We start from the raw sequence: 22,515 nt of genomic DNA, 5'->3' as shown, positions 1-22,515 counted from the left end.
GGGCCATTTATTTTAAATTTTATTTTGTCCCATCTTTTCTTTCTGGCCTTTTGAACTCGTAAAAAATGTACGAAGTTTCTTTTTACTCTCCTCAAATACGAAATTGCCCCCCCCCCTTTCTATATACCTTTCCTTCGCACCTATGCTTGATTTTTCGCCCATCGGTGCAGAAAGACTTAGCGGGTGCAAAACAAGACATCTGTCTACTTTGTCTGTCTGTCTGTCTGTTTACATTTTTAGCGGAAGTTTGCTAGTACTGTTAGATTTTTCGATCGCGATGTTTATTGACTGAATAGAATATCTGAGGAGACGGGCGACGAAGAGTTTTCTTTAAATTGAATAACTATTTTACTAATAGATCTGTAATCATGTATCACTAAAATGCTCTGAATGCTGAATCATATTTTCTGATTAGAACGAATAATCAATATATCCGGGAGGAACTCAAGGTCGTTTAAATAAAACGAGATTTCTCTCATATTTTAAATGAGATAGCGCGGTGATGAATACTATTTCCGATTTCCTGTCGAATATAAATTATTTGTGAAATACAGTTTTTTATTCTGTACATGACAACATGGATATTTTGTTGAGAGCGATTCTCATTATTTTGCGCTTATTTAGATATGCTTTAGATTTAATCTCAGAAGTTGTTTTCGGTTGGTTTTATCAAGGAAAACACGAACGATTGCCCCCCATCAAGAGTCAGTACCTTTTAGAACCAGCTAATGTTCTGGCGGCGAAAATAAGACGACATGAGGTGAGTTTCTTTAAATTATACAGGGAATATTAGTAAAATAATAGAATATTATAATAATTTTGCAGTCTTTTTTGTGTATTGCATAAGCACAGTTTAATATTCCTTTTTCAGTGTTACCGTTTTGTAAAACTCCATTATTGTTTAAACAGTGTATGCAAGGTTTCAGATTTTACTTGTTAAACTACTGATTAGAAAATAATAAAGAAATTTAAATGAAGTGGAAAAATTCATATTTTATTAAAATCTTAGTATGGGTATATTTAACAATGTAGTAAATATTTTTAAGAAAAGATGAAAATAGAAATAAATATTCCTGATCTTTTAATGAACGATCTTGTTATTCTCTAAACTTCAAAAATATGTTTATTAGAAGAAGACTCTCCTACAATCATATAATTATTTTTTTCTGTATATTTTAAACATATGGAACTACTTCCCATGCATATAATGTTATTTCACAAATTAGGTTCGTTCATATATTACAGGTTAAAAATCAAGGTACTTTTCTGTTCTTAGCACTGGATTCAGAAATGTATGTATGTATGTGTTTCTATGTGTTTGCGTGTGCATACACATAAGTACATATATACATGCACACACAAATAGACATTTCTGAATCTGGTCCTCATAACAGAAAGGTACCAGAATCTGTTTGTTATCATAGCATGTTTATGCAATATGTTAAATCTAGCTTTAAAATGGTTTTTGTATAGAGGATTATTTATGAGGAATGTTTATGCTTTTTGCATAAATTAAAATATTAATATGTTTTGTAATATTAAAATTTAGCATTATATGAAAAATCTTAAGATGCTGTGTGTTGTATGTGGTAAGTAAATAGAATTATTTTGCTCATTATATTTTTATACATGGGGAAAATATAGCTGTATTATTATATTTTCAAACTCTATAAGGAATGGAACGATTATAAGGAAGATTTAATTAGTTTAACTGATGGTTGGGCTATTATGTAAAGGTGTGTATATTTATAAAAACCATTCATAATTTCATATTTCTATTTGCATTAAATAGAAATAAATCTTTCAAAGCAGAAATGTATAAAAATTTGACAGTCGTAATTTTTTTATGTATTTATTTCTACTTTACAAAAATAAGGCTTGTAGAAATATATGAGAAAAGTTTAAATTTTTTTACATAAAATAATATTGAAGATCATTTGTATAAAAATGTGGATATTTTTTATACATGATATTTCCATGAATGTGATCGTAGTCATAAATTTTTTTATCATCTGCCTCTTTGTAAATAAGAACTTGGAGTTAAGAGAAGCAGTATGTAAAAGCACAGTCCTGAACAGTTCAACAATCCTGATTGCTAGTCTAGACTTCAGAGTGTGAGTTTGACTCTAGAATAAAACTTGTTTGTTATGTCTTCCTTTACTCTCCCTGCAAATGTGTATTCGTTTACCTTCTGTGGTCTGGACAATATTTTCAGTTATGAGATGGCTAAAAGACAATATATTTAGTCATACCTGACGGATTGTTGCTAACTTGTGTCCAACCTTAAGTAAAAAATATACATGTATATGTAATAGGTTTAAATAATATATGCGAGTTTTTCAGAATAATTGTGTAATAATTTCTTCCTATTTTTATTTGACAAACTTCTCAATAGTTGGATGAAGTCTTTTTTATTTGACATTTGGTGAATGCTCGATTCAGTTTCTGATAAAAATATAGACCTTCCACGTAATCATAGGTTCATAATAATAACTTGAGTCTGGATTAGAATATAGTTTACAATTTGAATTAACATTTCACATTCAGGGATATGGGGTATGATTTTTCATAATATATCATAAGTGTTTAAAATTTTTTAAGTTGCCAGCACTTTATAAACAGAGACTGAAGGAAGCAAAAAAGAAAAATTACTGTTCCTGAAATTTAGAAGCACTGTTATTTAAGATGCATTTTGCAGTCTGTTCTAAGAATGTAAGGTATGCAGTGAATGTATATTTAGTCTGTCGTAAATGGAGAAAATAGATGATGTTATAAATTTAGCTAAATATATAAACTAACATTGAAAGTAAAAAAAGAAAAGAAATTTGAATGACTTCAGATTTTATTGAAAGTAAAAAAATAAAAGAAATTTGAATGACTTCAGATTTTATATTATATTCAAGGGACCTTTTTTTAAACATTTTGTGTGTTACCTTTATTTATTAAATATCATGTTCTTCGCACTTAAACCATAAAGTCAATTCAACAGCAATATCACGAAATAATTTTAAAAGAGCATAGCTTTAGAATTTCCGATGCACAGTGTCACACGCTGGAAATAATTTTTTTTCATACAGTGTTGTCATTGCTCACTTTGAAATCATTGAGTTTGTTAATAAAAATTGTTTAAGTTTTACAAAATATGAAATAGATAATAAACCAAATTCCAAATTAGGGCTTGCAGATACCCATATTCAGGTGTAGGATTACGTTATTCAAAATTTTATAGCTCTATGTACCGTTGTTTTATAACAGTGCAAGAAACACACTTATGCAGATTCTTAATTATTTAATTTCTTTAAATATAATGCAGGCCTCTAGCATTTGGTGGCAACAATTTGAAAAGTGATACGCTGTTTATAGTGACTCGATGCAAAATGCCAAAACGAAATTAATAGGTTTTCTGGGCTAACACGCTTTGGGCTAATAAAGAGTATCCTGTAATAAGAAAAATTATACATTGTATGGAAAACTGTATAATAGCAGTCTGTGTATATGTTATAAAAGTTAAGCATGCTAGAATTTTTGTGAAAAAAACTGCTGTGTGTCATGAAAGGTGTTCTTTTCAGACTAGTGCTTAGATGCTATTATGATATATAAAAGGATAGATCCACCCAGTATTGCTCCTTCTTCTAGTAGCAATATATCTCCCTAGTATAGCATGTTTTCTGTTCACAGCAATGATTTTTGTTTAGACTTCTCTGAAAAGTGATATGTTTACTTATCAAAGAAAAGAAATGTAGGAACTGGCGATTCAGAAATGCAAGGACTGGTGAAATGTAAGAACTAGTGTTTTGGTTTGATTATTTGTTAAAGATAAACAATAAATCCTCCAGGGACACCAAACCTGGTAGTTCACCCTGCCTTTTCGGTCATAAAAATAGGGAAGAAAGGTACACTGAATATACATAACATAGCTATTCTTCCAAGCTACTAATCCCATCATCTTTATGTTAGCTGTGTCAGTTTCAAAGACCATTTGTAATGTAGTAATAGAAATTGATGATTATGTCATTTAGAATGAAGTATCTTCTGAAGTTCAGTTTAAATAAATTCAATTTGAATGTATGTTAAATAATCAGAAGTCTGTTACTGTGCCAGAAAGAGGATTTTTTTATTTGAAACATATAAGTAGCATATCTTGTATTAAATGTAAGATTAATTTTAGATGTTTGCTTTGAAATCAGAAGTAAACATTTAAATTTTAACAGGCTAATCTATAATTATTAGGTGAAGAGTACAGATATAGTAAAAGCATACATTCAGCGTATCAGGGATGTGCAGCCTGTCATAAATGCGATTGTAGAAGAAAGATTTGCTGAAGCTTTAGAAGAAGCTAAATACATTGATGATCTTCTACAGTACACTTCTAAGACAGAGGAAGAACTAGCTGAAGAAACACCACTTCTTGGTATACCTATTACAGTGAAAGAAGCAATTGCTGTGAAAGGTATAGCTGTTAGTGTATTTAAAAACTGTTACTTCTAAATGAATGTAATTTTAATCATACTATCATAAGAAAACTATGTATCTATATATATTATTTCCAAATATAATGAAATGTTGTTCCTTTCTGATTTTTACACTGAATACCATAGTGCCACATAAAAGTCCGAGTAAGAAATCTTTATTTTAATGTATTTATGAAGAAATAATATTCTAGGACAACATATGTTAAACAATCTACTGTTCAAGGATAAATGGGCCAAACTCATACTTCTAGTGAGGGGCCATACTTTTGCCATTAACTCATTTCATCTTTTGTCAAATATGTCAAGCATAATTATTTTTTAGGGGGTTGATAAAAAACAAAATAGAATGACACATTTTAAAAACTTTCTATTAATAATACTTATTTTGAAAATAGGAACATTGTTATAAGAGATACGAACAACACATTTACTTTAACACTGGCCGACAGGCAAATTTGGTGCATATATCTTCCAAATAATTTTGGATAAAGAGAAATTTTTTAATGATAACTACACCCTTTCTATTTTAAAATTAGTTTTTGAAATTGATTCTATATTTGTAACTTTTTTCAGAATATTCTTGCATCTAAATTTTCATCATCTCTAAATTAGTGTACTCTGAAATCTAAAATAATGTCTTAATTTTTCAGGTTGTTTATTTACCGTTGGTCTTCCTGCCAGAAAAGGTTTTCGAGCTACATCTGATTCTGATGCTGTGGCACTTCTCAAACGGGCAGGTGCAATACCAATTGCTGTAACTATTACACCAGAACTTTGTTTTTGGTGGGAATCGTACAATACACTGTATGGACGTTGCTGCAATCCTTATGACACTACTAGAACATCAGGAGGAAGCAGTGGTAAATATTTTAGATTAAATTAGGATTTTATAAAACTTTTTTTTTTTTTTTTTTTTTTTTTTTTTTGTATATGTGTTTTTACAACTTCCATGAATGAGCACTTTTACAAGTTCGACGTCTGTGTATGATATGTTGGGATATATGTATAAATATATATTGTTATGAAATGTCCAACGAGTAAGATAGCAACAGTTTTAGGGTTGCCAGAAAATGGCAAGATAAGGCAGAGTTGCCACATTTGGTGAGAAATCACCCATTTGGGGACAAAATTGGTGCTATGCCATAGACAAATGGATAACCTTCTGGAACAAATTCTTCCTGGTTTAGCCCAGAATGTTCTCGAATGCAAGCCAAAAGCTATATAAACCCTGCTGATATGCAGAGAGTCAGTTGATAGTCAGTCAGAGAGTGCGAAGTTGAGTCTCATCGTTAGTCAGTGAGTGAGTATCTCATAGTCCAGTGCCAAGTTGGTCGTCAAGTTTTATCTTAGAGTGTGTTGAGCTCCGAGAATGACCAAAGCAAGTCAGGAGCTGTACTCGAGTTTATCGTCGAGTGCATCACGAATTGTAGCGTGGAGGGTCTCGAGAGTATGTAGAGTTCCGAGAGTGACCAAGCAGAGTTGGGAGCTGTGTTCTTGTGCTTTGCCGTGAAGCTGTCATCACCATTGTAGCCTGATTGCGAAGGGTCTCGAGAGTACATAAAGTTCTGATAAAGACTGACTCGAGTTGGGAGCTGTACTGTGGTACTTTTTAGTGAAGCTGTCCACCATTATAGCCTGAAGGCTGTGTCACTGATTGTTTCGCCATGCTTGTCTTCGATGACTGTAAATATATTATTGGAGCTGTACTGAGAAGTATTGGCTAATAAATTGTGTTTCAATACCATAGTGTAGTTTCAATATCATAGTGTATTCAAGTGTCGTCGTTATTCACTCCAAATCCACGAACCCTTAACATGAGGAGAAAAATGTAACAATATGTAATGAAAAAACCATTTATAGTGATATCAATGTTTCATTAAAAAATTGATGCATGATGAAGCTTGATAGATCATTTTTAGGAGGCATATTTTATTGAATGATAAGCAGCACACAAGTGCATAGATGAGTGTAAAATCTGTTCCACGGCCTACAGAGTTTACCTTTCACCTTTTTTACGATTTACTGTATCTGAAAGCTTGCATCAAAATCCTACATATCTTTTTAGACTGATATTGAGTTATTGCTTAGTCTGAAAAAAATCACAAAGTTATGTGAAAGTTTTTTTTTTATTATTATTTTACTTATATTACTTTATTATTATTATTATTTAACCCTTAAATGAACAGAAGGGCACAGCTTCTGTGATAGATGAACCTTTGCAACATGTGGGAATCTAAATTAACATAGCAGAAAGTTACATTTCAAATATAGGTAATTTAATCTGAGACTACACTGAGCTAGCTCAGATAGTTAATGGTGCATATTTTAAACTTTGGCGAGCAAGAAGCTAAAGCCAGAATGCAACTTAAGGCAACTTGCTTTTGAAATAACCCCATTCAGAAAGGTTTAGTATAAATATGTTACTCTTTTCAGAAAAGAAAGGGTGGATAACCATATTAAAAAGGAAACTAAAAGAGCTAATTAAAATTAAACTTAGAATTTTGTATCTCATATATGTGATTTTAAATCTTTTATTTTGAAAGTATTATATGATTCTATGTTATTAGCATCTATACTAATAATTTCTGCATAATGAAAATTTTTAATAATAATATTTTAATAATATTTTTAGTTACCCAAACAGAATTTTATTGATTTTCTTTTAAGCACTCATTTCATACATTAAATCCAATAAGATTAATTCCAAAAATTTTCATTTAAAAGGCTGAAAAACAAAAAATATTCCCACAACAGATCATGTAAAAGCAACATTTGTAAATTGTGTCTTTGTCAACTAAAATGTATATTAATTGATCCTGCAGTCAATTTAAAGAAACCTTTGGGAAAATATGTAACAGTAAGAAGGGAAATAAAGAAATCTGTAATATTTAAAAAATTCAGTCTTCAGTAATTGATCTGTAGCATTTCTTCTCATTGATGATTCATTTAATGGCTTTCTTACTGTAGTATATAATGATAAAATATGTGATTTATATGTGTTAAAGACAAAAGCAGTGCTAACAGTCAGTTATCAACTGAATTTGTAGACATTTCACAAAGTATAAATGAATCGATTGCTTAAGATGATGTTTTGAAATGGACAAATGTGGAAGGCAGTTAGCCAAGTCTTTAAATTTTGAGTGATGAAGAAATCATTCATGCGATAGTTTCAAGAACAATCAAAATTTTAGTAATGAAAATGATGAGGAAACAGACAATATGAAAGTTAGCCATGTTGAAACCTGAAGAAAAGCATTTTTAATTTTTTTTTATTAAATGCTGATGTTTCTGCTTTGGATCATTTCTTGATTAAAAAAAAAAAAAAAAAGAGGTGGGATCACGCAGTGGTTAATAAAGTTATAAGACTATTTTAAAAATGAGTAACAAATATTAAAAAAAAAAAAAGATAAATATCTTTTAAAAATTAATGTAAGAAATTTTACAAGTTTGCATATGTATTGATAGAACATGCTTATTCTTTTTTTTTTTTTTTTTTTTTTTTTTTACATAAAAAGTTTTATTATATAATAAAATCTTGTAGGGATAATTTATTTAATTGAAGGAATAAATTTTATTTACTAATTAAAATTATTTAAAGTATCAGTAATAGTAGTTATGCACATATTTTTAAAATGTCAAATAAATAATTTCAGAAAACCTTGCCAAGAGCAAAATGGATGTGGTTTCAAATAATATAAACTGAGTTTTTGATTATCAAGATTCTACGGTACTTCTTAATAATGGTATTCCTAATTTTGTATAGCTCAGCAAAATGCCATGCTGCTGTAAAAGTTTTGAACTTCCACAGAATTTGTAAATTAAGATTCATAAATTGGAATTTATGAATGTTGACTGCTGAAAAAATGCCTAATGAACAAAGAACAAATATGATTTGGGAAAAGGATTTGATAGAGATATCAAAATCAAATCACTACATAAAAAATGTTGCTATTTCAACATACAAAATTATTCTTGATTATTTTTTATGTGGATGAGACTATTTGTTATAATTGATAAGACAAGAGATGATTTAAAATATTTAGTAAAACAAAATTAATTTTTCTTTTATAATTTTTTTCTTGTGTATGCTTGAAATGAAAGACCTAGTTGCCTAGACTGTTAAGAATAAAGAAAAATGTTATAATTTCTGATTTAAACTGTCTTAAGATGGGTTCTAAATTTAGTAATAGTTTTTGATTAGTCTCCTAAAAATTGCTGGTAAAAATATACAGTCAAAAGTCTTTAATCCGGACTCGTCGGGACTTCGGCGATTCCGGATTATAGATCATTAGTTTAAATCTGGTAAGATGGCATGCAGAAATTATAAAATTAAAAATATGAAACCGCAATTTATGAAATAAAGAGCAATTATGATCTAAAGAGTATCAAAATTTACAAAAAAAAAAGCTTAATATTTATTTGTTTATTTTATTAAACATTTCTTTCAATGCGCGCATGAATAAAGCGTACATTACGCATAGTCGAAATTAGAAAATTGCAACCAGAAAACTATTTGATTTGTATTCATGACATTTATAATGACGAGGAATTTGATTTAAATCATATCAAAGACGGAGTACATCGAGATGAAATACTACATTTAGTAAGGAATTATAAGCCGAATAAAATAAAAAACATCTGCCCTGAAGATAAGGATAGTGCTGACAGATCAACTTCCAGTTCATTGTGCGCCGCCATGTTCCCCCCTTCCCCACGCAGAGCAGTGTGAAATTGTTAAACAGATTTCGGAATGGTTAGAGAAACAAAGGAGCCTTTATCCATTTTTTGCAGCAATTCCACTTTTTGTTTGATGGACATTGAAACATGCTTTCCCTTTGTAGATCCAGCATCGGAAATTCTATTTGACATAATCGAAAGTTCCAACTTACTTTTATAAAATTGCTCTAACAGTCTGCAAAAAATAATAAGCCGGATCCAATTCAAAGATTAAGGAACAACACAATCTGCAACATTAATTGAAATAGATAATTAGATAATTTTAATGCATTGACGCATGCGCAGAAAGTTTGTAGCTTTGAGGTCCAGATTATAGATCATTCTGGATTATGTGTGTCCGGATTAACGACTTTTGACTGTATTTACGACCCCTTGGCGATTTTTGGCAGTACATGGATACAGAGTTTGTGCAGTTCTTTGACTTGTTATTTTGGCGATAAAAAAACATCAGACAATCGCACAAACTTGGCATTGCACACTCACTTGACTTTATCCATGTACACATTCACCTATTTTCACTTATAAAAAAATCAGAGAATTGCACAAACTTGGCATTGCGCACTCCCTTTGTCCATGTACACATCGATCTATTTTCACTTAAAAAGTCAAAAGAGCACACAATCCTATAGTAGAGCCAAACAAAAAATTACATAATCTCAATACACTACATTTTAAATCAAACAATAAAATAACATAAAAAAGGAAATTCATCTTATGCATCTAAGCACTACACAAAGTAAATATCCACTTACCCTATTTAGAAATTTCTGAGTCCTTCAAACTGTGGCACACAAAATTCCTTAACAGCATCGAAAAACTCCCTATAATTATCTGAACTAGAATCCATATATCGGCGTCGGTGCATAAATTCATAAAAATAAGAGTAAAAAAATCCTCCGTAGGGCCGATATCAACCATACGCATTTCCTTTCTACAAACAAGACACTTATAGTTAGTGGCTACTAAGTAAACCTTCATTTACACACCAATCAATTAATGCACTTTTCCCCTTTTGTTCCAAATTGTACAGAAATTCAAATTAATCTTACAACATTCAGCCATTCTACCGTCCAAACCACAAAACAAGCAATGTACTTCCTAAGCAACATGCACCACAAGCCCTTACAAATCTTAAAGGAAGTGTTCCACAAATAAATGCAGTTGTAAAAGCAAGGGCCTCATGTGCAATTCAAAGTGTCATAATAGTTTAAGTTGTTGCAATAAATAAGATTTGAATCATATAATTTGGTAAGTTTATAACTTTATTATTTTCCTTTCTCATTTTGAATGTACTGTGTGTTTTAAGTTCTTATGTTCTTAAGTTCTTATTCTGAGTCTCAAGTGCGTTTTTTTGCAAATGAATTATGGAGAAGGAAATATAATATTCCTATATGTTCAACATTCACCATTAGTAAATGGTGAATGTTGACATTCACCGTTGTAAGTCAAAAATAAGAGTATTTGGAAAATATTTCGGAGATATATCAAGCAACTATGTGAATGTTGACATTCACTGGTGAAAGTTGACATTCTCCAGATTTCAGTGTTTCACCGTAACATATATATATATATATATATATATATTCTGATACACATACCTACATATGCACACAAAAGGCTGTGTGATTGTTTGTGTTAGAAATGTGTATATATGCATTTCACTGAAATGTTATTATTTTTATATGAATTCATTCATTCTGAAATATAGATATAAGTTTTGTTTTTAACAGAAATTATTTTGTGCTGTTTTCTGTGACTGTGCAGAATAAAGTGATGCTTTGTTTGTTAAAATATTTTTAATTAATTAATTATTTAACATTCTTAAGTCATACATTATGTGTAAACATGGTAAGAAGAAAAGCTTGGTACTTATGTATTCACTCATCATCCATGAAAATTGGCTATCATCAAACCATGGAAGTTGGTGGAAATCCTGCCAAAGTTGTGCCAGATGTTCTTGCAGAATTCTGAGCTGCACTTATTTCTGCAACTCTTTCAAATAAACATTCATCAGTTTTTTTGCAGTAAGCACCAAATAGCTACTGTTGTTAAAGAATTCATCCCACTTCATTTTTTTTGCTTTATAAAATGACTTTCTTCAATTTTTACTATTTGCCATCCAATTTTGCAGAAGCTTTACACTATGAGTACTAATTTCCAACAGATTATACAGTTGCTGATTTGTCAGCCATTTATCCCCTCATTCAATAGATAGTTATTCTCTTGTGAGAACCTCTTATAAGTGTGTCATGACATCATGCTTACCTACATAAGTGAGCTGTTGACAGCAATCTTATGGTTGAAAGAATAATACATAAGTACCAGAAATTTTAATCATATTGATATATATATTATCAAGTGGAAAAATGAAGGATGACTAATCTGCATCATTAAATATTTGTAGGTGGTGAAGGCTCAATATTAGGTAGTGCTGGTTCTGTAATTGGTGTTGGTAATGATATAGGAGGTAGTATACGTATTCCTGCATCATTTAATGGAGTTTTTGGACACAAACCATCAAGGGGTAGGCCATTTAGTTATTTCATTTTTAATGTATTTATGAAATTGTATTTTCTGGCTTAAAAGTAATTTTATTTTATGTAAAATATATCATATTATATAAAATAATATGACCTGTCACTTACTGTCTGCTTTTATGGATAATGCTGCTGTTATGTATTTTGTTTGATTTTTAATTCCTGATTTACATGTAAGAAGCATAATTACTTATAAGTAATGCAAGTGTATCTAAAATTTCATGTTTGAGGGATTTAAATGGACAATTATTGTTATAGCTATCTTCTGCAAGAAAGTAAACATTTTCAACCTTCTCATTGTTAAATATATTATTATTTTGATATTGATAAAAGTTGTTTGGATATAATTGTGGACTTTTGTGAAGCTGTTTGGACTTCCCCCCCCCCAAAAAAAAAACTTCTTTTGCATATGTTTATTAATCATTCCAATACAGCATGGTGATAAGCAGAGGTTGACTGCTAACCTAAAACCAAGTATTTGGTTTCAGCTTCCATGTTAGACTTGGCTGTATGTGTTATGTCATTTTCCATTCCCATAAATGTAATATTTGTCTGTCCTTTATGATGCACTTTAGAGAGCATTTTTGTTGATGGGCTAACTAAACAACTGAAAAGTTCAGCCATTCTGAGTGAATTTCCTTTGAGCATGTATTCTTATTTGGGAAGAGATTCATTCAGATTGTAATAATATATTATTATACAATTAATCATATAATACTATCCGTCATACTGTGGAAATATAAGATTCCGCTGAATGTAAAGTATCATTCATGTTATATTAAAATTAGCCTCTGGTTAAACTGAAAAATGCAGTTTTTTGAGGAATATGTTAACCAGTTTATTGTGCAACTTTCTTATTCTTTATACTGAGTGTAGTTAATATACGAGTTTAAAACAAGAGTGGGCAAATGTGTGTACATCAGAAAACTATATTTGCTTATCCAAGATATTATCAGAATGAAATACATAGGATTCATGTTAGGAGTCACAAGTTTGAACAAACAGAGTTCAGCAACCTGCCGAAATCTACATTAACTGAAATCTACGATATATTTTAGTAGTAAAAACTTTGACTTGTTCTCTGGTAACTTGAGCAATAATGTAATAAGCATGTATAAATGAGTAAATTAATAAAAAAGTGTGAACAAATATTCTTGTAGCATTTAGAACCTTTGTACTTATCCGCAAATATGTTTTTCGTGTGTAATGGGGAAGTTGTTAATTTTCACTGAATGTCGAATTGAAAAAAAAAAATTGTTATCAGTATAAAATAGTAGTATTTCTATAGGCAAAATTTTCTTTGAATGTTTTTCTTCAGTTTTGTTTGGAATTCAAAAGCTTGATATGCAACACTGTTTTTCAGCTGAAAATACTAATTCAAAACTATAAGGATGAAGTTACTGTATGCTTGAAGTTTCTGGTTCCTTCTGTTTTCTTACTGACTGAATTGGGTCCCCCCCCCCTCCTTTTGGATAAGTATTTGAAATGATAAACTCAACAGAAAAATTGACAACAATATCAGTGTCAATTCTTTGTAGGATGTGCTATTGCCTAAGGTTGTATTTGGAAGAATATAAAAATATATGCATGAAGTTTTTTTAAAAAGCTTACAAGGCATAATGGTTAAAATGAAGTTAAAATATTTCGGTTGAGGTGCTAAGCCTCATTTAAACATTAGTTTGTAAGAAGCTGTCATAGATGGCCCATCTGCTTCATTTGAATGAATGGTTAGATCAAGTTCCCCTTTTTTCTTGTTGTTTTATGCATGGTTGCTTGATATGGGACTGCTGTATATCTGAGAATCAATGCCCAGATATATGGCAGATTGAAAGGAAGGTCTCGGTAATATGGTCTTATAGTTATTTCTGAAGGTTCTCTAATTTGAAGGCTTACTGTATAGGTTCCAGTTCCAGTGCATGAAACAGGTTGGTCCTCTTCAAAAGCTCCTGTTTTACTATTATTTGAACATGGTCTTAGCATGGCAACCTCAAACATTTTATTTCATTTTTTAACTTTATTTGAACTGTGTGTACCTTTCAATTCTTAATCATAATTTCAGTATAAATTTTGAAAAAAGTATGCAGTCTGGAAGTTGTTTTACATCATATAATTAATCAAGTATAAAACATAAAGAAATTTCTGTTTATGTCATAAAAGGGCGGGATTTGAAGAATGTAACACTGAATAATGATCAAACTAGTCAATTTTTTTTTAATTAACAACTTTGAGAATAATTTTAATTGGACATTCAAACTGTAAATTTATTACTGGATAAAACTTCAAGAGTAAAATATATCACCATAAAAAGAGTGTAAAGCAATTGGGCTTGAAAGTGTCTTTTTTGGTCAACAGCAAATCAGAAAAGGAGAAGTCGTTTCAATTTTTATTTCACAAATGTGAAAAAACTACTGTGCAAATAAAATAGCAATAAGAGAGCATGGATTACTCTGAATATTATTTTAAGAATTTTTATTAAAAAAATGGAAGGAGAATGTACATACAATTTTAATCATGGATGAGTATCTTGCTTCCCAACCACCCAATTCAGCAATATGAATGTAATATTTTTCCTTGGTAACTGCATGACGAAACACAAAATGCTGGCTTTGATGAGTATTCTTTGTATGAAAATTAGTGGCAGGAAATATTTGGTTTTGAAAATTCTTATTCTCTGCATATAAAAGGATGCTGTCCGTATCCTATGTTCATCGTGAAAAGATATTGCTCAAATAGTATAAAGACTTGTATTAAGAAAGCACACTTTCTATTTTCTAAGCAAAACTAAAGAATCATCTACTAATGATGAATAAATAGTAGTTGCAAGTAAATTGATTAGTTTTTAAGAATTTGAATGCAGTTATAAAAATGCAGTAACAGTGAAATTGGGGAATTTTTTGGAAATAACCAGTGCAATTGTGCATCATAACATTAAATGAGCTACAGACTATGAAGGAGATTTAATAAATGATCCCTATGACTATGAAGGATATTTAGTTAATGATTTCAGAAAAACAAGGAAAGCTCTGGAACCTCTTGTACTGTATTCTGTAAATGTATTAAGATTTTGATATTTTTGCATTAAGTGTTCATTTTCAATAAATCCAGTCATTCATGGTTTTCTTATACTGCATGTTATTATGATGTCTTTCTTGTACTGCATTATTACTAATATCAGATTTAAATTTGATTGAAATTACACTAACTTTTATTTATGCAGATCAGTTATTTATCATTTGTTTTTGCTTTGCTCCTTGTAGCTGTATGCAGCTAAAAAATTATTATATTTTCTCTCATATCTGAGATCATTATACTCTTTTGATCTAATTGCAAAATGATAAAAGTTTATTATTTGTAATAGTTATCTTTCTTTTCAGGTGTAGTTAGTAATGGTGGACAATACCCTACTGCTGCCCCTCCACTGCAGACATTTTTGATGACTGGCCCTATGTGTAGATATGCTTCTGATTTGTTGCCTATGCTGAAAATTTTGGCAGTTGATCATGCTAGCAAACTTAAACTGGACGAAAAAGTAAGAGATTGTAATATAATGTTCAGCTAATTGTCTTTATGAAAATAACTGCATTTGATATATATTTTTTCAAATGGTTGAATAAATTATTTTACAATTACATATTTTTGTATAAACTTTAAAACTTATTTTAGGTGCATTTTGAAAATATCAAACTTTATTACATGGAAAATGATGGAGGCAATCCACTGATTTCATCTGTTAATCCTGAAATTACTAAAGCTCAGAAAAAAGTAATCAAAGCTTTTATTTATTTTATTGGTATAATTTACTCATTTTGTTGGTACACAGGCAGTTAAAATTTCAAATCAGTCACCCCAAAATTATAATTGGAGGTCATATCGTAATGTAGCTAAAAGTGCATATTATGTACAGTAGACTAGTAATTACTTGAACTTTGGTAAATTCAAATTTTCAATAAATGAACTGATGTCAAAAATTAATATTATTTATTTATTTATTTGATAAGCTGAATTTTCAATTACACAAACGTATGTTTCTTCTGTTTTCAGTTTCCACTTCCCGGAATAATTATGATAATATTTGTTAATGATTGTTTTCATTTTTAAATGTTCATTAAATTATGAAACATTGCATGTTCTCATAAAATGTTGATTCATTGATATTTTGCATGTAACCTGCTTTCTGAAAAATATTTATTCATTTTTATGAAGGCTTCAATAAGCAATTTTGAACATTATTCTGAATGACATTTTTTCTGAGGATGCAGTATGTAACTTTTCATCTTTTTATAACATGTACAAGTTGTGACACAAAACGAGACTGGTCCAATAGATCATTGTACTTACAAAATCAGTTCCCCATGACATTATCACCTTCAAAGCAGTCCCCTTCAGCATTCACACACTTCTGCATTCGTTGCTGCCATTGCTGGTAACAATTGTGGAATGAGGTTTTTGGAAGGCCCAACAGGAGATTATCTGTTTTTGCCTGAACCTCTTCAAATGAGGTAAAATAGCTTCCCTTTAAGCAAGATTTAACTTTAGGAAATAATTTTTTTTAATGTGTGAGTGTATGTGTCATATCTCATATACAAGCCACTTTACCACATAAAATCATACACAAAGGCATTCCTTGCATTTGACAGATGGCCCTCATTTTTTGCCATATTCCAATAATCTAACCAACCTTTGTTGTACAATCTTTAGTACCCTCTTTGATGGAACATTATTTATTAGTGGATGAAAATGAGTGTATATGCTTTTTGAGTGTTTTATTTTGCTATATGAAGTATTGATCACTTTAATTAAAAACCCATAACTCTTAGCCTGATCTTAATGATCTAAGTCTTAGTTATAGTGAGATTGCTTCCAAAAATGGTGAATCTGAAAACAAATTACATTTCTACAGCAGTGTAGGATTATCTTACTTTTAACATGATTTTTTACTGTCAATGAAATATTTATTGACGGAGTTAAATGAATTTTTATGAAACTTTTCTTTCAAAACTTGTAATCTAGTCAGCTTCAGTTTAGCTTCTGTTTAACTTAAGAAATTTTTGGAAAACCTTGGTATTCAATAATTTATATTCTTTAGAACTTGAAATTTAAAATTTTATTTGATAATATGCAGACAGTTTTATTTGCTGGTTGAAATTTTAATTTGTATATAAATTGAATATAGAGAGGTTTATAGATGTGGAAGATTTTTTTTTACACAAATTTTTTAATATAAAAAGGAATCTTGAAACAGGGTTTTTTTGAATATCTGTGACTGAATCCAAAATGAATGTCCTGTGCCTGGATATTAGAATTTCTGACACAATAAAGGCATTTAAAATTTTTTATTTATTTTCAGACTAAATTTTGATAAATATTGTTATTGGTTTTTTAATTTGTTATGTTTATAAATCATTGCATTGCTATTTTATTTAATTATTCTGAATTTAATTTATCTCTTTTAATTAAAAGTAGTTTTAACAGAATAGTGTCAACTTTTCTAAAGTGTTAATCTTTAAAACTATGTTGTAGGTAAAAGACTTTTTTTTTAAATTTATTCTTCCCTTATGTTATTTTAGATTGTTATGTAAATTTTACTGTAATTATACCTTGCAGGTTATTGACTACTTTGCTGTAAATTATGGAGTATTTGTACAGAAGGTGGAACTTCCAACAATGAAGCACAGTTTTGAAATCTGGTCAAAAATCATCACCACATCAGATATGAGGCCTATAACGGAAGAAATGACAGGTAGATGTGGTGAAGTGAATCTTTCTCTGGAATTCCTTAAATGGCTTTTTGGAATATCAGATCATATTCTTCCTGTACTATGCTCTGCTGTATTAAATAAGGCACTGGCTCCAAAAGATGAAAAACAAGCTAGTAAATTTTACAAGATGTTGTATCTTTTGGAAACACAATTTGAAGAAATTCTTGGTTCAAATGGAGTATTCATTTATCCTACTGGTCCTGATTTTGCACCTTACCATGGACAAGCATTGCTAAAACCTTTCAATGTATCCTACACAGCCATTTTTAATTTGCTTGGTTTTCCTGTGAGTCAGTGTCCTATCACAATAAGTAGTAAAGGTCTTCCTATTGGCCTTCAGATTGTAAGTGGCCTTTACAATGACCATATTACTATAGCAGTTGCTGAAGAATTAGAAAAAGCATTTGGAGGTTGGGTTAACCCTTCTACTGAAATTTCGTAACTGCAGTCGAGTGTCTAATCATTGAACATTTAAAATAAATTCTCTTTTAAACACATAAAAAAGGCATTTGAAAATGGATGAACCTTTTCTTTAAAATGCGGTGATGGTGTATAAAAATTTTGAACAGAACCATTTTTGGTTGTTTAAAATCATTCTTTTATTATTATTATTATTATTAACTAACATGGGCAGTTTAATTCAGCTATTTTGATTTAAATTACATTGCTCTAGTCTGTAAAAGTTGGTATAGGTGCATACAAAAAGTAAAAATATATTGAAATATATTTTTAATCTACCAGTTCTTGATAATTCTAATTTGCTTGAACTGAAATGATTTTAAATTTGAAACATAACATAACAGCCATTACTCTTATTTAGTTGAGTAATTATTGATTTCCGCTTTAAAAGTTTTCATTTTTTACATATTTATCATAATGTTTTTATGTTATAATTTGATCATCAGTTTTTATTTTTAGATATAAAATCTTATTGTATGCAGTTTTTTTTTAAATATGATAATTTGAAGGCCCTAGTTTAACTGAGAATGTATGCAACCAGCTGATGTAAGCAGAGAGAATTTTTATGAATGTATATATATATATGTATATGTTGTCTTCGTAATTTCATTTCTGAATTAAAATAAAATTTAAAGAAATATAGTCTCACACTAATATGCAGATTTGAGATTTTTATTTAGTTAATATTTTCTTATAAAATATTTAAAAATTGTATAAACTGTAGCTATATTACTGATGTTTAATAAAGTTTGTGGATGTTATCAATTATTAAAGTCATTATTAGGTCATTTAAAATATTGCCTCTTACCTCTATGTACTAGTTTTTGTTTTTCTTCTGTCAATAGAGTAAAGGTTTAGAAAAGTCTAAATCTCATCTCATTTGTGCATGAAAAATTCATCTGTGAAATTATAAATTATATGATACTTGTGAATTATCTACATAATCTGAATTTCCTGTGCTTATATGAAAGCTGTGTCAGTGCTGCTGTACATTTTAAAAACATTTGACTTGTGAATTATCTACATAATCTGAATTTCCTGTGCTTATATGAAAGCTGTGTCAGTGCTGCTGTACATTTTAAAAACATTTGACTTGTGAATTATCTACATAATCTGAATTTCCTGTGCTTATATGAAAGCTGTGTCAGTGCTGCTGTACATTTTAAAAACATTTGAACATTGTATAATTATTCTGAGGTACATTTAAACTGAAAACCTTATGTTAATATGAGTTATGTAATGTTTGGTATGTATATTTAGCAATTCATTTTCCAAATTTATGTTATAGATAGTTATTCTGAGATGTTACATATTAAGAATTATTTTTAATTACTTTTTAAAAATTTCCTTGTAATGAGTAGCTAAGTTTTTCTTTAATCTTTTCAATCAATTTATGTAAAATTAATGGAAAATTTTTATCATTTTCAATTCAATTCTGTTCTGTCTGTGTAAGCTCGTTCTCAGTGCCATATTTACAATCTCTTTTGTTTTATTTTCAAATCATTTATATTTGAGGTTTTTTTTTTTTTTTTTTTTTTTTTTTAAATTTTTTTTGACTATTTTGTATATTTTTATTGTACAGTACTTTAATTTTTTATTTTTTTACTATGGTTGCTTTTATATTTATTTATTCATAATATTTTATTGTACATACATACCCAGTGTTGAGCTTAAATTTATTATATCTTTTTTGAGTGCAATATTTAATATTTCAGGTGTCTTCTTAATATATATTTAGTTTATTTAATAATTTTATTGTTTTATGCTGTATATAAGTAAAATATATAAACTATTTCTAAGCAATTCAAATGGAATATTAGGAATTTTTTTTATTAATTCTGATAAAAACATATATTGAAGGTCCTGCTTCACCTTATTTTATTGTGAAATGATCAATGAGAGAGAGAAGTACTTATCATTTAAAGTTATGATGTTTTAAAGTGTGGATATACTAACATGTCCTTATATATTTTCAAAGTCATCATGAGAAAGAAGCCCATGACATGAAGACTTTTTACTTTTCTAACATAGTTCCTATACTTCCTTTTCCAACTCTTTCTGTAATTTTAAAGTACAAAAATTTTTTAACTAAAATTCAACTTTATAGATATATTACTCATATCTACTTACAATTATTAAAAACTATTTGATCACTTTTTGAACATTTTTTTTTTTAGTTTTTTAAGAATTAATTGATTTTTAAATTTAATTAAAGTTTTGCACTAAATAATATTATTGATTCCCATATTTGTTTTATAAGAGTTTTGTTATATAAGTTATTTATTTTACATAAATTTCATTCAATTAATAAGCAATATTTTTGTTTGACTAAAAATAAAAATAAATTTTCCTTGAAATATTTAAAAGTTTTTCTTATGGTTTCAAAATTACATTTTACATATCAGATTTTAGCCTTTTAAGCGATTACTATCTAGCCAAGGTTTTTCAGTTTCGCCAATGAAACCAAGATGGCAAACTTGTACGTACTATTCTGTTTCAACTTTCATATATTTAGAATGGAGTCGAATGAGAGTGTTGTAAGTTCTTAATTACTTTATGTGTGTTCTTAATGGTTTTTTCAACTGCATCTTAATTCATTGGATTATCTGTTTAAAGGTAAACATTTTGATTTAAAATTTTTCACTGAAGTATATTGTTTTTTCACTTTTGTTTTCAATTCTTTTAAAAAGAAAAAGAATTCTCTCTTTTTTTTAAGATTATTCTAATTTTTAATTAGAATTTACATTGTTTTACCCTTGCTGTGGAAAAGGGTGAGAATTTCCGGGTGAATTATTTTAATCAAAATACATTGGTTCGTCGGCTAATTCTGAATACAGAAAAGCAAGGATTTTTGTAGAAGAGAGATTTCAACTAATTTCAGAGTTCCTTTCCCGGATGAAGTGACATTGAGGTTGATTGAATTCCTCTTCTGTTTTTGTTCATTTTTTATTAAATTTCAAAAAATTTTTTGAAATGGAATTTTGCTTGTTTCAAATGTTTTGGTTTTAACATTTTAAAATTCTTTGTTGCATTTATATGATTATTTGAAATTTATTTAGTATGAATTTAAATTTCTGGCCTTTGTGAAATATTAGTTCTAATTTCTTACTTTATGTCTTTAATGATAATTATTTTTCTGCAGCTTAATGCGCAAAAATACAAGGCAAGTTTGTGTTTTGTTTTCAAAAGAATTGTTTTGTAATTATATATATATATATTATACCTAGTCACTGTTTTTGCATAAAATTATTAATTGTATTTGATATATAAACTAAACTGTACTTAAGCCAGTGACTGCAAATTGAGTAATGTAGAACTGTATCATATTCACTTAATAAACTAATGTAACTATTTTCAGTAAACGTGCTGTTAAGTCAGCTTTTTCTGTAAATATTATTTGTCTTATTTATAGAGTTAACCTTTTCTCCTCTAATTTATTTTGAATTAATCATAATGCTAGAAAATGTAGACTTTAAATTAAATTAATCGAAAATTTAAATTTTAGAGTGTAGTGTAGAATTTAAAGTTTTCATTATTAACATCATTATTACAAAAATTGTCTCACATCTTTTAATTGTTACAGAAGTTTAAAAGGAACTTCTGTTTAAAATAGTCTCGCTGAAATTAATATCACGAAATATGCAAATTTATCAGATTTTAGTTTACCTTTTCTGTATTATCAAAGCCAATAAAGTTAATTTTAAAAGCAAAGCTAATAGAGGTGTGACAAATTCTGTATTGTTGATGAATTTTGGTCATTGAGATGGATTATGTCAAACTAGATAACTTAATAACATAGCAAATTAAAACATTTAGTGAGAAATTTTCATTTTTTAAAGAATAAATATGATAGATAATACAGTGTATCTTTTCAAATAACAAATTAAATTATTTGTGGGTGCAAAATAATTGCATGTTTTTTAAATGTAAATTATAAATAAGTCATTTATTGTACATTGAATTTTTAATGCTTTTAAAAACTTAAATGTTTATAATTCTATTCTTCGTATCATGTATTGTTGTAATGTGAGATTTGTGTGATGTGATGTTTATAAATTAAATTATAAAACTGTGTAAAGTGTTGGATGTTATATAGTGAAATTATCTACAGTTTAGGTTTTAAAGCCCTGAAATGTAGTAATGCAGTGTAAATATGAGATATAAAAGATATGCCTGTGTAACATTATTTTAGCTTTTATATTATTTAGACTTCTAAATCAAGAAATTTAATGTATTTGTTATAGTGTAATTTTTATTTCCATTTCATTATTTATGTGATTTTAGCTTTAATATTTTTATTGCCAAAGTGCTATTTGTATTGTATTTGTATTATATTAAAAGTGAAAAATTTATAACATTAAAACATGTGTTAATTTTTTATAAAAATGCTTTTTTTTTATTTTATATATATTGGGTATATTTTCTGTAATGGTTAATTTAAGAGCTAAGCCTTGATAATTTCATAATGCAGTGGCACTTGATATTTATTTGATCAATTTATTTGATTGATTTAATGTTCAAAACTCAATAAAATCTATTTGCACTTTTTGA

The 22,515-nt window shown here is 28.7% G+C and overlaps 1 protein-coding gene across 1 annotated transcript; it reads left to right on the top strand.

Moving 5' to 3' along the window:
* Window positions 1-210: 210 nt before the first annotated feature.
* On the top strand, window positions 211-22,515 carry LOC118194630 (fatty-acid amide hydrolase 2-like). The gene is made up of 7 exons (XM_035365807.2): window positions 211-760; window positions 4,231-4,450; window positions 5,123-5,332; window positions 11,614-11,733; window positions 15,121-15,275; window positions 15,410-15,508; window positions 17,351-22,515. The coding sequence occupies exons 1-7, from the start codon at window positions 578-580 to the stop codon at window positions 17,945-17,947; spliced, it is 1,584 nt and encodes a 527-aa protein (XP_035221698.1). The 5' UTR covers window positions 211-577; the 3' UTR covers window positions 17,948-22,515.

The sequence above is a fragment of the Stegodyphus dumicola genome, chromosome 12 (genome assembly GCF_044657685.1).
Source record: "Stegodyphus dumicola isolate Sdum_Otavi_A_Nest chromosome 12, ASM4465768v1".
NCBI lineage: Eukaryota > Metazoa > Arthropoda > Arachnida > Araneae > Eresidae > Stegodyphus > Stegodyphus dumicola.
Note: the sequence above shows the minus strand (reverse complement) of the source record. Positions and strands in the feature narration are given on the sequence as shown.